This window comes from the organism of the source record quoted next, unplaced genomic scaffold, assembly GCF_019419815.1.
Source record: "Pyrus x bretschneideri cultivar Hongxiangsu unplaced genomic scaffold, Pyrus_bretschneideri_v1 Contig15, whole genome shotgun sequence".
Classification (NCBI taxonomy): Eukaryota; Viridiplantae; Streptophyta; class Magnoliopsida; order Rosales; family Rosaceae; genus Pyrus; species Pyrus x bretschneideri.
The window spans coordinates 6,061,362-6,077,984 of record NW_025999446.1 but is presented as its reverse complement, the minus strand read 5'-3'; the positions used below and the strand labels follow the sequence as shown (position 1 = coordinate 6,077,984).

Below are 16,623 nucleotides of genomic sequence, written 5' to 3'. Positions count from 1 at the left end.
CTCTCCATTCCATGCATGCACGTACTGCAACTGCTTGCTAGTGGAGTATGGTCCCAACTGGATTAAAAGTCTAAAGATGAAAAAGTATCATACCCTACAATATCTTGAACTGCGTTTCTCCACTTTTCAATTTTTAATTTTTTTTAATACTTCTCTTTACTTAATTCCATTCCTTGATATATTTCCCAAAACCAATCTACCAAGGTTTTACGTTATATACATGCCTGAGAAATATTTATTTACCTATAAAATATATATATATAATATTGCAAATTTGTGTGTATAATTAAATAACGAGACAAAACATGTTTGTATATAATCCGAGATCACAACCGTCAAAAATGTCTTTAAAGTTATCGCTGTGTGTACAAAATTCAAAACATTTTTGTTAGATGTAGTATGTTTTATTTATTAAGCAAATGATCATATTATACTTGAGATAAAATTTGTTTACTTACACAATACGAGCGCTTAAGAAACCACCATATGCATCTTCTAATGCTTGGGGAACATCCCAATGAAAGATTGCCACAAATGATTGTATGCCTATATATAACATTATCAGAACGAAAAAAAAAAAATAATAGTTTGATTCAATATTGTTTTATGAGTGCACGTTATTAAACTCCAATTATATATTAATGGATGGGATGATATACGAGATTAGATGGGATGGATGGTATATGAGATTAGGTAGCTTTATCACCATTTCGAAGGAGTTCATTGATGAGATTGTCGTAATATTCAATTCCCTTCCTGTTGACACCACCACTTAGCGTGCCCTCTAATAATTAGAACAAAATAATCAAGAAAGTTAATACCTATCTATAAATCAAAATCAAATTAAGTAAAACAGATTAATAGATGAAGTAATTGGTCCCAAATCAAGTATATGGACGCAGATGTCAACATTACTTGGTAACAATAGAGAACTTATAAGCATCCAACTTCATATCTTTCATAATTGCTACATCTTTCTGTAATGACAAGAAAGGCATACATAATTATAAGAAAGAAGCTAAAAATTAATTAAGGATCTCATATTCAATGTGCTCTTCAACTTCGTAGTGGGAATTTAGGGTTTGGAGAATAATATTATTCCTTGATTTACAACCTTATAGAGGTAGCATTGATCAATGGCAACATCTCCATTGCTGCAATCATCGATTTTTTCTGTCATTAATCATAGAAGTTTTTATTATTTAGAGCATAAAAGTGATAGGAATCATAGAATGAGAACTATTATATATGTCCATGTAGTGCATGTATAGTCCATATGTATCGGAAAATATACAGACATATACTACATGCACAAGGGTATTTGATGATAATATGCAGAAGACTATAACCTGGATTGGGGCTGGAAAAAATTCTAAAAAACCCCAAACCAAACCGAAAAAATCTCAAACTCAAACCGAAAAATCCCAAACCGAAATATTCAGTATGGGATTGGTTTTCAGATTTCATTTTTCGATAATCCTGAAATTCCGAAATCTTCTTTTCCTTTTTGTTTTTGGTTCATACTTCCCACGCTACCAAAGAACAAAGTGTGCAGAAAAGAAAACTGCAATATCAATTATATATTATTAAAATAGTGCATATAATGCATTCAGGCCACTTTATAGTTTATATATACAATGGCCATCCGAGAATAAATTAATATCGCTTCGCAATGAAGAGATTCAAGTTTTTTTGTTTCTCATCTACCTCATATACAATATTTACCAATTAATCAAAAAACCCAAGTTTACGAGGGATATTGATATCAGTAGCAATTTGGAAGTGAGGGAGGAGAGTTTTGCTGCGTTTTTCTTCCTCCAGGTGGCTTGTGGAAGATGAAGTCAGAAGAGTTTAAAAAGAGGAAAGCGAGAAAAGTTTTCGGCTTAAGTAATTTCAGTGGCAATTACGAGAGAAGAGAAAATTATATATATTTTATTTTTTTTAAGTTAAAGTTCATAGATCTATAATATACCTAATTGACTAGAATTTTAAAAAACTTTTAAAATAATTGAGAAATAAACCATTTGCTTTTTTAGTAATAAAGATATTAATTAGATGTACAAAATTAACCTCATTGCTAATACATTGTTTAATACAGTTAATTAGTATTATGATTTAGTGGTATTTCTCTTAACTTGTAAGTGAGAGGTCTTAGGTTTGATTCTCTCCAAAAGCAAATTTGAATCACATTATTGCTAGCCCATTGTGGAGCTAAATTCATCCCTTCTCTAATACATGTAGGTCTAACGGTTGCAAAATGTATGGTCAGTTTGTGTGCCTAATTAATAACATTAGTGTTCTCTTTTTAGCAAGTGAATAAGGAAAATACTTCAGTACATACTAGTCGGTACCCAATTTCACTGATCATTCGTGTGGCCTAAATTTTTTTTAACATTTGTCAATCCGAGTGCTGATAGGAGCATATTCATGCGACTTAATTAGCTTGTTCTCGTGCATTTATGTTGTGTTTACTTAGTTGTTTTAGTGTTTAAGGCCACTTTTGTGTATTTTCAGATTATAAGGCCAAAGTGTGCAAGAAGATGCAAATTGGAGCCTTTTGGAGCGAAAGAGGAACGAATGAGTTGAAGACTTGAAGAAACGACGAAATCCTACTCCAACGATGAATTCTTACCAAAACGAGGAATCCTACTCAAACAAGGTTTCCTATTTTAGGAAAGTTAACCCTAAGTTTCCCGTTTTGGTAACCTTTCCTAATCTTAAACGTCCGTATTTTCTAGCCACTTTGAAGTCCTTGTAGGCGCTTTAGGATACAAAACGAAGGCCCTAACCCAAATTCTAGCCTAAGCCGTGCATTTCCCTCTCCTAACCTAACCCTAGCCGCACCCTTTAATCTTTCCCTCTTTAATTTCTGATTTTATTTCTTAAATTCTAGAAGCCTTTGAATTTATTTTCGTTAATAAAAATAAGCTAGGAACCAAACATATTTAAAACTCTAGGTTTTACATACTTAGCCGCACCTTTCCATATCCTCCCCTTTAATCCGTAGCCTTCCATTTTATTTTCATTTTTATAATAAAACAAAACAGCCACAAAAATCCCATTAGCCTTACAAGGCCATGCCCCCCCCCCCCCCCCCATTTATCAAAGTTAACCTTAATTTCTATCCACTTCAGCCGTGGCCTCCCATTAGCCATTAACTCTAATATTCTAATCCATCCACATTCACCCTTTTTCCCATTCCATTATTTTTCAGCCACCATCTACCATTTTTTTATTCGCCATTCATTCACAAACCGTAGCCCACTACATTCATAAATTATTCAGCCACTTTTTCCCATCAAAAACATCACAGCCGCAACTCCCATTCATCACTTTTTCCCATTACATCCCATCAATCCGTGCATCCATTCCATAACCCTAAGCTATTCAGCCATTTTTTATCCCATAATTCTAATCCAGCCGCAGCACCATATATTTTATTTCTTCTCTGCCGTGCATAAAGGACACCAATTCCAGCCTTCCCCCATCTTCACGCAGCCACCAAGACCATTCCTACACCACCCCACAACCTTGCCGCACCATTAAACCACCATTAAACCATCCCTAAACCAGAAACACATCCAAAAACCACCCACAACCAATCTGCCGCAGAAGGAGAAGGGGATCGAGGAGCTTCGTCACGCACCAATTCACGTGGATTCGTTGGGCGTTCTAGGTGTAATCAATCCTTTGTGCTTTATGTTTAAATTCATTTGTAATTCTCTTTTTGTGAACATGAGAGGCTAAATCCCCCTAGTTAGCTAGGGGGTGATTCGAAACCGTGGTTATACTTGCAATATGAATTGATTACTTTTGGTTGGAATTTCATGAATGTTGGATTCAATTCATTTAACTGTTTGATTGATAACTTGTTTGTGTATGTTTATTGAGAGTGCACGCTTAATGTTCATGCATGAATTTGACGCTAGAGTATAAGTGAGTTTCACCTAATAGTTATGAACTTATATTCACAAGTAGTGGAGGTTGCTTATAAACAATCGCGTTAATTGAATTCCTGGCAAGAGTATCATGCTTTTCATAGTTACAGATGCCTTGTCGATGCTTATAATTTCCAAAGAACATAATGATTCTAACTTGTATCTTTATCATGCTGTTCATATAGAGAACTTGTTAGGAATAATTTGTTTGCGATGCATATTCATCCAATTCAATGATTCTAGGGAAATTTGAAGGTTAATTTAAGCGGACCTAATTAACTTGGAGTGTTGAGTTCCATAATTTATCGAAAGACCAACTGAAAATCATTTTGTATGCAAGTGTAACATGTGTGGAGAAGAACCTTCTAGCTAGCATTCATTCCATATTTCATCACATTCATATTTAAATTCTGCCTTTAAATTACAATTTGTGCATTTATTTTATTTTCGTCAAAATCTCAATCCCCCTTTACTTTAGTGTCCAATTTAGTTAGAAAGTGTCTTAGTTTGTGTTTATAAGTGTTTTGTATTATTTGAGTCTTTTGATTTGTTTTTGTGTTTTATTGTTTAGTTTTGCATTCTTTGAGTCTAGTTTAGTGTTTCAAACTTTATTTTACGTTTTTGAGTTAGTTTCCAAGTGATTTTGCAATACCTCCTAATCCCCGGTTAAGAACGATCCCTACTTATTCATATACTACAATTGTCACAAGAGGGTTTTAATTTGTGTGCTTACTTAGTTCGCATCAAGTGCTTTTGTCATTTCTGTAACCAAACACATATCCGTGCCTTAAACCCGTGATCAAACACTAGTCTTCTTCATTTCCAACAAGTCTGCGAAGATCCTCATAGCCAGCCACCATGACCTCGTCGGCTCCGCCATCATCTTAAAGATACAAGTCATAGACTTCACTTCACCAATCTTGTCCTCGACAGCCATGCCGAGCTCGATCTCACTCGCCAAGATGACGTCGAGTCCTTTACCATCGACGATTCGTAATCCTTGGCGCTGCAAGTCGGCGGCATCTTCGTCAAACCCACATAGCTTCAGATTTCGTCGCCGTCAATCTCACTGCAACGGTGGAATCCACTGTTGGAAGAGGGACTGGGCAGGGATGGGGTCAGCGGAGGAGGGAAGATGGAGGAGAGAAGACGGGATGAAGAAGAAACCATAGTCATGACATTGAAGACTTGCAGATATCGAAGAAGAAGAGTTATGTTTCGTATTTGGTATAAAGGATTGGTTTGCATTTGGTTATAAAGTTAGCAAAAGTGGTGAAAGTGACAGATGCCTTAAAATACGCCACATAAATGGTCAGTTAAAATGGGTACCGATCGACCAGTACCCTAGTATTGTCCAGTGATAATACCAGAAAGAGTGCCAGCAATCTTCTCTCTTAAGGCATTTTTTTTTTGGGAAGGAACTTCTATCTCCTCCTCATGTTGTGTCATTTCTCATACACTCCAATGCTTTAATTAGTTTTAAAAACTAACCCCTTTGAAGCAATCTATATTGACATTTTTCCTAGCATTTTCAGATAATTATAAATCTAGCCAAATCTAGTGTGCACGAAGACTTAGATGCCCTTAGATTGAAAAATCCGTTGCCAACTAAAGTCTTCCCTCTTCCAACTAACTTTAAACCTCGCACTACGATATGGATCACCACGTATTTACAACCCCTAAATCACTAGCCACCACAATTTTTTCTTCAACGTGGATGTCAGTTCTATTACTCCATGTGTGAAGTGCATGCAAAGAATCTGATTCCCTCCCTCTCTTTCCCTTTTTTTTTTTTTTTTTTTTTTTTCCCAGTAAAGTTGATGAGTTGCTGACATGAAAAATGGAGTTACATCAAGGTTGTCATTGTCCCTATTGGGTTAGGATTGTGACTTGTGATGGGCTTCAGATGGGTGTCACTTGTCGTGGGGTTTGGATGCTTATAGAAAGGAGATAGAGGGAAATTGCTCTTTATGGTACATAAACTTCTCTTTCTTGTACATATCTTTAATCCACACCTTCATGTATGGGCTGATCTTTCAAAATAAATCAAGAATTTCAATTCTCACCTACAACACTATAAGGTTTTATTAAAACTTTATTTTCAGGCCCACTCACCCTTATTTTTCACCCTCCAAGTTTTAGAAGCTGAGATTTCGTATCGACGAGGATTCTTGGCAAACATCGGTATTGGAGATTACTCATCCTACTTTACTGTACTTTACTTATACTCTGATATCACATGTAAAATGGGTTCATTCCCGCTCACTAGCGCACTTTTACATTTAGCCACTTTTAGGTTTAAATTTAATAACATTTTCGACATCACTACACTTTATGGCTTCTTCACCCTCAAAGTGTTGGCCAACATAGCTCAATTCGGAGTCTAAGTGGACATTCCGGGTCGGGGTGTGTCAGTAGTTGTTTATATTAATGAGATTTTAAATAAAATCCATAATTTGTGGGATTTGAAATATTAAAGGATAGAATTTACTCTCCACTACATTGTATGTATATATATAAACAAGAGTACATATTTTCCACACTACAAAAAAAAAAAAAAAAAAAAAAAAAAGGATACTAGGCTTAATAACATTATCAAATCAAATGAAATATAATGTACCCATATAAGTTTAGAAAATGGATTAGGACAAAAATGAATGGATTTTACATAAAAAAATGGGTACAATATTAAAAAATAATACATTTCACATGTAACAAATTGATATATTTAAGAATGGGTACATTCACGATTAAAAAAAAAAAATTAAAAAATTATACGAATGGGTATATTTAATAAAACTAGAGCTTTTAACAAAATTGTTTATACATTGTATTTCCAAGCAAACAATTATTATTAAATAAAAAATTTCTCTAGTGGAATTGTCTGCTTCATAATGGGGCACAAGGAAAGTGAAAAAAAATATATATCAAGGGTATAATCCACACATTTTATTTCACAATTATCACATTTCTCATGTTGCACCAAATATAAAGTTCCCTCATTTTCTGTTAGGGCCAAACCACGGGCGGAGTCACCCACACGATTAAGGTGGGTTGTAGTCTAGGGAGGTTTTTTTTTTTTTTTTAATTTTTTTTTAAAGTGTAGTGCTATTTAGACACTTAATTTTATTTCACACACATCCCTCTCAATTTTCGGCATTCAAATGAAATGAATTAATGAAGATTAATGACAAAAAATTAATAAAAATGTGTGAATATCATTAACCTTTTTTAAACTCATGCTTTAATGGCTTATGTTAACGCATGTAGCATATATAGCTCACTCAATTCCAAAACAGGTTAATATTAATAAATAACAATTTTTCTACTAAAAATAATAAATTAGTTCTATCTTCTCTCCTCCTTGCTGGAAAAGGTTCCAATTTCCCTCAAACCCGTCGGAACTCTAAAATGGGTGGCTTTCAATTCCTATTCACAGGAGCTTCAACGCCTCCAATTTTGATTTGGTTTTGTTCCTGGAATCCATTGAAGTCAGATGGTAGTGGTGGCTCTCATCAGAACATGCAGATTTGCTAGAATTGACGATCGTGCACCCCGCAACGCCGTCAGTGTCAAACCCCACGAAATGGAGCCATTAACTCTCGGATTTGGAGTGCAAACTGAAGAAGGTCAGTAGAGGTGTTGTTCTTAAGTGGTGGCTGGCTTCGAATTGTCGGAAAACCGCCTAAAAAGGCATCGGAAGGAATTACAGGACCCCGGTCTGCAACCGGGTCGAAAACTGGGATCCAGGTAGGGTGGTTTTCACTCCCCCTCATTTCCCTCCTTTTCCCCTCTCTAATTGGCCATCGCCTTCCTCTCTCATTTCCAATTGGTTCTCTATTTCCTTTTCCCTGATTTGAGCAGCCAATGCCTTTAATCTTAACTTCCCCCGCACCTCTCCTACTTTCCTCTCCTTTATTTTAACTCCTTTAACCTTTAACCCACATGTGGAAATAAATAATTCCCAATCTATAGTTTTACAACTTCAAACGTCTGTAACTATATTGATATAATCCGGACTCACAAACGGCTTTCGCTTATGCTTTCATACCAACGAGTACTACACAAATGTGAGAAGTAAATAAGTCATATGTTTCTCTACACATTGGTCAAAGAAAGTCAAAACCTTCATCTCTAGGGCATTGAGCATAAATTCATTCTTTTAAAATTTAGAAAATCGTAGAATTAGGGACGGGTTGTCACATAATCTCATGGTTAAAACTTTGTGTCTAAATTCTGAGAATTATAGAATTCAGATTCCCATCGTATACTAAAAGTTTTCTAGAATCAGAGTAAGAATAGTACTGATGTCAAATATGTTTTTTTTACCATGATCCTTGTGATTCCTTCTCTAGAAAGCATTCCTGCTAATAAGTGCTTAACTGTTCAAACCACCGGTTTGCATTTTCATCTTTGATGTGGTTTCTAACCAGAGATAACTTTGAAAGCTAATACGTGCAAGAATTGGAAACTTAATACATGTTAAAGAATTGGACCATCTTAATTAAATTCCATCCAACTAAATAAAATTTCATATGAAAATATTAACAATCACCTACATGAATGGAGTTTTGCTCTCAACATTTTGCAAATGAAAATACACACTAAGAGAGAGATTCAGTTAAAAAAGTACCGTATAGATATGTAGTTTTTGGTTTTGAATATTCTGTAGTGCATCAGCATTAGATGTACTTGACTAATCAGCGAGCACGATGTTATGAACTATTTAGTCGTTTGTGTAAACCAAGACAATAGTTATCACACTACACATTCCAGACCCCCCGTAGTTACTCAGTTGTGTTTTCATTCCTGAACAATTCCTGATTTCTCTTGAGTGCTCTAAAGAATTAAGTCATTCAAAAAATTTTCATTTGAACTGCCCCATTCCAGACTCAAGTAGTTGACTTCACATTAAGAGTATCCTACAATATCCCACTTGGATTTTAAGAATTTGATTTGAGTTATTAAAAACAAAATTTAACATAATCTCACTAGTAAGCAGTATTGTTATTATCAAGACATTAGTGAGAAAGTATATCTCCATGGTGCTACTCCAAATTATCAGAATTTACTTGTCCCATTTGAACCCAGATCTTTGAATCTCCAGACAACTTGGGTTTCCATTATGGTGACTCTTAATTACGGGCCCTTAACCCGTTCTCCTTAATAATTAACTTACTCTCTAGCCAAGCCATGGTACCACTCGGTTGATCATCTTTTTTGGTGTGCACTCTCCTTTTAAGTTCTTAAAAAAATAGTTGTTTTGCAACGTTAAGTTCTTCAAAAAACATATGTTACGACTTACAAAGTAGTTTGCTAATAATAATAATAATAATAATAATAATAAAAAGAAGTTGATATAAAATCTCTAAGATAACCTTCTCAATTGTGGTTGCTTTAAATGCTACCATTAATTCATTCTTTTACTTAAGAAATAAGAAAAAAAAATATATATATAAAGATAGACCCTTATTTTTTAAGCATCACTAAGCCTCCACAATCCAGTCAACATCCTTACATGGATTCCAAAACTCACTAGTGGTTCCATTACATTACTTCTCTTTCTAGAAAGTGCTCATCATTCTGTTTCCTAGAAAGAAAGAAAAAATGTACTCATGATTCTCCTTCGAAAAAATTCAACACAGTAACTGTGAAAGCCATTTTTAACAAAATAAAATTTTAATACGAAAATATTAAATAGTTCTAACACTTGCAACCAAAATTGTAAAACTTTATTTTTTTCATTTGAAAATGCTTGTTTTTATTTCCGAGAACTCTATAGGCTTATTAGTTTTGTAGTTTGCTGCTGGTGTTTGAAGGATATAGGCTTATGATTTTAACGCCCAAAAATATCAACTAACAAAGTCCAAACAGAAACGACTATATCGGATATGAATTTGTTTGGTTTCTAGAGGGACTTCAGTTCACTTTATGTTTTTTGAGTGAACTAGTCAAACTGTAGCATATCCACCCATACGTATAGTTAGCAAGTAAGCAACAAACATCCACTTAATTTGAAACAAAATATTCCATTTTTTATTGGTAAAATAAATAATCCTAAGCCAAATTCATTCGGATAAATCATTCAACATTAACCTAACATTATTCATTCAGGTAAAATAGATCGATACATCTCATAAACTGCCATCCAACTTTGGAATGCAACAGGAACAATGGATATTTTCGTGTGAAGCAACGCTTTAGTCACGATGATGAAACTGCATTTTGAACATGCACCAAAAACAGATCCAACAAAAGTTCTAGGAAACTCCAGCTGTTCTAATCGTTAATCATTAATTACAATGACTGGAAAATCAAAGGGCATGAGAACCCAATGCATGAGTTGGGTTTTTTTTGTATAATCCCCTCCAAAAGATATCCTAACAATAGTTCAAATGAAGTTCAAAATTCAAAGCAATTGAAGAGCAAGACAGAGAGATGAAATGGTGTTCATGCTCATAGCGGTGCGGTTTTGACAAAATCCAAACAAGTATAGAATCATAGTCATGAAGTGTGATGATATTCAATAACAAAAAACTCTCAATCCGAAAGTTGATTGCTTCTTTAAAGGAACGAGTTCTGAATCTCTGATTGACATGTAACCCCAAGAAAATGTTGCAACTACGAACAAAGAATTCAACTTAAATGTGAGAACCAAAACCACATAGAAAACCAAGTACAAAAGTTTCAAAAAATAAGAAGTGAAGCAATAGAGGCAATGAGTTGAATCACCATGCAAATGTGATTTCAGTTGGGCATTTAATCAATCTTTTTATAGGCGAATACAAGCTTCACAATCGAAGAGTAAGCTGGAGGAATATGCAATTCAGACTTCTTCATGTGCAGAAATCCAAATCCATAACAGCCATGTGATGTAGGATTCGTTCAGATTCATGAATTTTTTTCTTCTTACTTGATGTAGTATGCCCCCCGTCCTTTTCCATTACAAGTTAGTAGTGGAAGAGGGCAAGTGTGAATTTGTCACGCAATGCTTTGTGAGTGACTTTGCTTTCAGCTTGTCAGAGCGGACTTGAATTGGTTAACCCTGAGGTTAATCATTAACTTGATCATGATTGTGTGTATCATGGACTCATAGATTGTTGCGGCACGTTATGCGTCGTTTAATATTAGTTCGGGGAAGAACTTGAGGAATTTTGCAGAGGATATTAATGGTCAAACGACAATAACGTTTCCCACATAGCTCGAAATTGAGTTCTGCAAAATTCTACAGAATGCTAACATCCACATATTCATGATGGTATATAAAAAGAAACTTAGTTTGCTTCGAGAAGGTACAATTTAATATGTCAAGTTGGTAGTGCTTTTCCAATGTTTTGCTTGGGCTGGCTTACCGCCCAGCTGCTTAGCATGCCAATTTTGGGATTGTTCTATTTTATGAAAAATTGGAAAAATAAGAATATTGAAGCTTTGCATCGTATCTTTCCAAGTGTATATGGCATGTCACTGAGAAACCTTTGAAATTTTCGTTTTTCCCTAGATGTGCAGTTCTGATAAAAATGCAATTTTGCCTTTTTTTAATTGAAAAATTGGAAGGATTGATCGTGTAGAAAATCATGGAAGTTCAACATTATAATTTTCAGTGTCTTAGCTTTTGTGTCCAACTAGACTTGTGTCCAAATTCGCATGCAAAGTCGATTTTCTGTTAAAAATCATCCAAGAAAGAATGGTGTGATGGGTGATATATAGTGAACCATTCTTGACGAATAGGCTATGGTAGAGCATTAAGGAGATAAGTTCTCCATGGACGTGTCTACGAGTAGACCGCGGTGAATATGACAGAATATGCATGTTGCAGAGCATTATCTTTAGTTTCATTGGTTAGAGTATTTATACATGTCTTGAGTGTTCTTGTAGGGAAAGTAATCCTAATTAAATTGGGAGACTATCTATGGGGAAATCTACGATAAGATATCCAATCTTCCTAGGATGACCTTGCCTATTTCCCAATATATCCTAATTTGACTTGAATTAGGGTTTTCAAACTTGGTTGGCAAGTAATATCTTCAGTGGACTTAAGCCTAGTATGTTAGACTAAGAATGTAGGACTATGCTTCATGGGCTATGAGCATTTTGATCATTTTTGCTACCCAGGTGCCATGTGTCATGGTTTTAGAAAATTATGGTCCCCCACACTTCAAGTGCTTTTCGATGATTCACTTGCATTTTTACTAAAGATTGATTCCAAAAACATTTTCACGAGAAACACTTTCAACCATTTTAAACAGTTCCAAATGAACCCTTAGTATATTTTGGTTAAGGAATCACTAGCTGGTGTAATGTGGCTTAAGGCCATTGATTATCTATCGTAACTTTTTGGCCGAAGGCCACTGAGGGTAAGTGTACAGTTTAATTGAATACTGAACATTCAAAAACATTTATTTTCATAAATAGTACATTACATTCATATGGAATTCAACTGCGGAAGAGGCACTAGCCATAATGGTAGTACAAATATAGAGAGACACACACTAATAACATATACAACAAACTCATAACGATTTGTTGCAACTTATTCCAAATCAGAAGGAGTGAAGTTGAAAAAACTAAAAACAAGCCCCACAACATTCATCATTTGAAGTTACACTTGATAGAGAAAATCAGTGTCTCCAACATTATTGGCCAAAATATTTGAACTTCCTTTGCGCTTCTTCAGGAAATTTGTGAACCAATGGGTCGAATTTTTTGGGTACCTTTGGAGTCCGTCAAAATCCACATAGTTAATACCAAATCGAACTGTGTAGCCTTCACTCCATTGAAAGTTATCTAAAATTGCCCATGCAAAGTATCCTTTCACATTACTACCCTTCCTGCACCACAAAATAAATAAATGATGGCTTGACATCACTATAAAATGCAATATAGTCCTAATTAGTATTTCAACAAGCACTTACTTGATTGCTGCATGAACGTAACAAAGGTGGCGATTGTAGTAGTCAATCCTATCGGGATCATGGAGGGCATCATCTAGTGATAAGGTGGAATCATTGAACTCATCAACGCCTGCAATATAATTCAGTACATATGTATTTAGTACTTTCTCTCAAAAAGAGAGATGTAGTTGGTTTTAAATTTAGATTTGGAATTACTCATCTGTATTTTACATCAATATATACATATATAAGTCAGAAATTAAAAAGTGAAATTAAGTGAGGCTTAAGAGTATCAATTACCATTCTCTGTAATGTAAATGATTGGATCACCATACTTATTCTTCGTGTAGAGTATAAAATCGTGAATTCCTTTCGGATAAACATATAACCAGTCTGAAGCAGCCTGTAATACCATTTGAAGATATTTGAGATTGTTAGGAATTGTATAAAATTAATCCTCCAAACACAAATAATTTAACCTAAAATTTGATGCGTACCTGAGGACCAATAGGAATGCCATCACGTTCAGCTGCCATAACACATATGAATGCGCTCAATATTAGAATGTAATAATTAGAAGATATTAATTAATTAGTCGATAAAAGGTTTCCATTTGTACTCACTCAGTGTAATAACATGTGGATCGTATAAGTAACTTGCAGGTTTAGAATAATTCTTAGGTACATCAGTTGCATATAGAGCAGTATAATAGTTCAATCCAACAAAATCAAAAGACCCAGTTAACATCTTGGATTCTTCTTCTGTGAATTTTGGCAATCGTTCTTTAACAAGGCCTTTCATGGTGTACGGGTAGTCACCTCTTGTAATTGGATCCATAAACCTACAAAGATGTGAAAATTCCAATAATCAACTTTATAAGTCATAAAAAGTAACCCACTTGATTTATAAATTAATAATACACTTGCCATCCAAACATAAAATCCATAGCTCGATTTGCAGCATCTATATCTTCCTTTGCATCTGTGGCAGGCTCAAACCAATGTGACAATAGTGTTATTCCAATCACCCCATTTTGATATGCCTACAAAGAAAATTTAGAAAATGATTTGATGTAGTACCATACAAACTCCAAACTGTTTACCTCGCTATACAAAATGTTTCCTCTTGTGGTGGAACCTAATACTAGTGACTCAGAGAGATTTCAGACCCAAAAAAAAAGGGAACTAACTAGTTAATTCGTTATACCTGAAATTTATCTTTGTACACTTTTACAGCAGCTGCATGAGCAAGGAGTTGGTAGTGTGTTACCAAATAGGGTTCAGTAGCCGAATCTCCACCAAGGCAGGTTGGGTCTTGCCAAGCAGAGCATCGTCCGGGTGCGTACATCCCGATTGTATAACCATGGTTACTGATGGTATATGGTTCATTCAATGTGATCCAGTGCTTCACTCGATCACCAAAAAGTGAAAAACAAAGTTCTGCGTAGTCTTTAAAGTCATCGCTGCGTGTCCAAATTTCAAAACATTTTTGTTAGATGTGGTACGTTTTTATTTAATTAAGCAAATGACCAATATTACACTTAGGATAAAATTTGTTTACTTACACAATACGAGGGCTTAACAAACCACCATATGCATCTTCTAACGCTTGGGGAACATCCCAGTGAAAGATTGTCACAAATGGCTGTAAGCCTATATATAACATTATCGGAACGAAAAAAAAAATTAATAGTTTGATTCAATATTGTTTTATGAGGGCACGTTATTAAACTCTAATTATATATTAATGGATGGGATGATATATGAGATTAGATGGGAGGGATGGTATATGAGATTAGGTAGCTTTGTCACCATTGCGAAGGAGTTCATTGATGAGATTGTCGTAGTATTCAATTCCCTTCCTGTTGACACCCCCACTTAGCGTGCCATCTAATAATTAGAACAAAATAATCAAGTGAGTTAAAACCTATCTATATATCGAAATCGAATTAAGTAAAACAGGTTAATCCATGAAGTAATTGGTCCCAAATCAAGTATATGGAAGCGGATGTCAACATTACTTGGTAACAATCTGGGCCATGAGATAGAGAACCTATAAGCATCCAACTTCATATCCTTCATAATTGCTACATCTTTCTGTAATGACAAGAAAGGCATACATAATTATAAGAAAGAAGCTAAAAATTAATTAAGGATCTCATGTTCAATGTGCTCTTCAACTTCATAGTGGGAATTTAGGGTTTGGAGAACAATATTATTCCTTGATTGACAACCTTATAGAGGTGGTATTGATCAATGGCGACATCTCCATTGCTGCGATCATCGATTTTTTCTGTCATTAACCATAAAAGTTTTTATTATTTAGAGCATAAAGATGATAGGAATCATAGAATGAGAACTATTATATATGTCCATGTAGTGCATGTACAGTCCATATGTATCGAAAAATATACAGACATATACTACATGCCCAAGCGTATTTGATGATAATATGTAGAAGACTATAACCTGGATGGTTGTGGGTGAAGGTGTCCCATATGCTTGGTCCTCTACCATCTACGTTCCATGCACCTTCTACCTGAAATATGCATATGCACATTCAAACTGAAGATGTCAATATTCATGCTTGCAATGAAACTGAAATGTGCATGTGCATATATATATGTGTGTGTGTGTGTATATATATATATATATATATGCTATAGTTTTTTTGACATTGAAATCAAATTAGACCTATGTGATTATATGAAACTCAAATTAATTAAAGGGTAATTAAATAGCTAAACCCTAGCAGGGACTGGCCTGGTAAGCTGCTGTAGATCCACCAAAGACGAACCCTGGTTTTAGACCATCAAACTTGGTCCTGTCAAGTGAGTTACAGACAACGGGTTTATCTGGTTTAGCAGCTTTGGTGTTTGTCAATGCAAAGCCATTGAGTAGCAAGACACACAAGAGCAAAGAGCCTAAATCATGCATTGCCATAGTTAACTAGAGGGGTTTTGGTGATCGAGATAGCTAGGTTGGTTCTTCCCCGCATATTGCATGGGGTTTATATAGCGGGCTGCGTACCACGTCTAAAGTGAGAATAATTGATAAGCATTTATTTACTAAAATTTGATAAACACGTGCAGGCTTTAAAAAAGTCAAGACCACTTAAAAGTCCAAAGCAAAATATACTTTTGTCACAATAATAATTAAATATGAATACTGTTGGGATAATACATATTTATACAAAAAACTAAATATACTTTTGTAACAATAATAATTAAATATGAATACGTTTGCAATATTATATATATTTTTATAAGTAAATAATTTCTCAAGCATGTATGTAACGTAAAACTTTGGTGGATTGGTTTTGGGAAATATATCAAGGAATGGAATTAAGTAAAGACAAATATTTAAAAAAATAAATAAAAAAAATGAAAAATGGAGAAACGCAGTTCAAGATACTATAAGATATGATACTTTTTCATCTTTCGACTTTTTATCCTGTTGGGACCTCACTTACAAGCAATGGCGGTACGCGCATGCATGGAATGGACCGGAAAAGTTAGAATCCGACCTCGCCGGATCTTTTTTATGAAAATAAAAGAGATTATAATTTTTTTATATGTCAAAATTGATAGCACATAATCTTTTTGTTAAATCATGTAGAATTGACAAATCGATTAAAACTTACATCTACTTTCAAATTTTATTACATAACATTCTCCTTAGAATAGACATCTCCTTTGAAAATGCTCAAATTTAATAAATTAACATAGAATTTATTTGACCAATACATAAATTAATACAATTTCAATATTTCAACGTGGTGAATGTGAGAATTGA

General features: G+C 34.6%; 1 protein-coding gene across 1 annotated transcript; it reads right to left on the bottom strand.

Moving 5' to 3' along the window:
* Positions 1–12,317: 12,317 nt before the first annotated feature.
* LOC103945037 (beta-glucosidase 12-like) lies at positions 12,318–15,820 on the bottom strand. Its single transcript, XM_048580474.1, has 13 exons — positions 15,592–15,820; positions 15,298–15,367; positions 15,063–15,121; positions 14,850–14,925; positions 14,641–14,718; positions 14,394–14,481; positions 14,036–14,291; positions 13,756–13,871; positions 13,453–13,670; positions 13,327–13,358; positions 13,130–13,232; positions 12,851–12,959; positions 12,318–12,766 (listed from the first exon to the last, which is right to left on the bottom strand). The coding sequence occupies exons 1-13, from the start codon at positions 15,769–15,771 to the stop codon at positions 12,538–12,540; spliced, it is 1,614 nt and encodes a 537-aa protein (XP_048436431.1). The 5' UTR covers positions 15,772–15,820; the 3' UTR covers positions 12,318–12,537.
* Between the last annotated feature and the right edge of the window lie 803 nt (positions 15,821–16,623).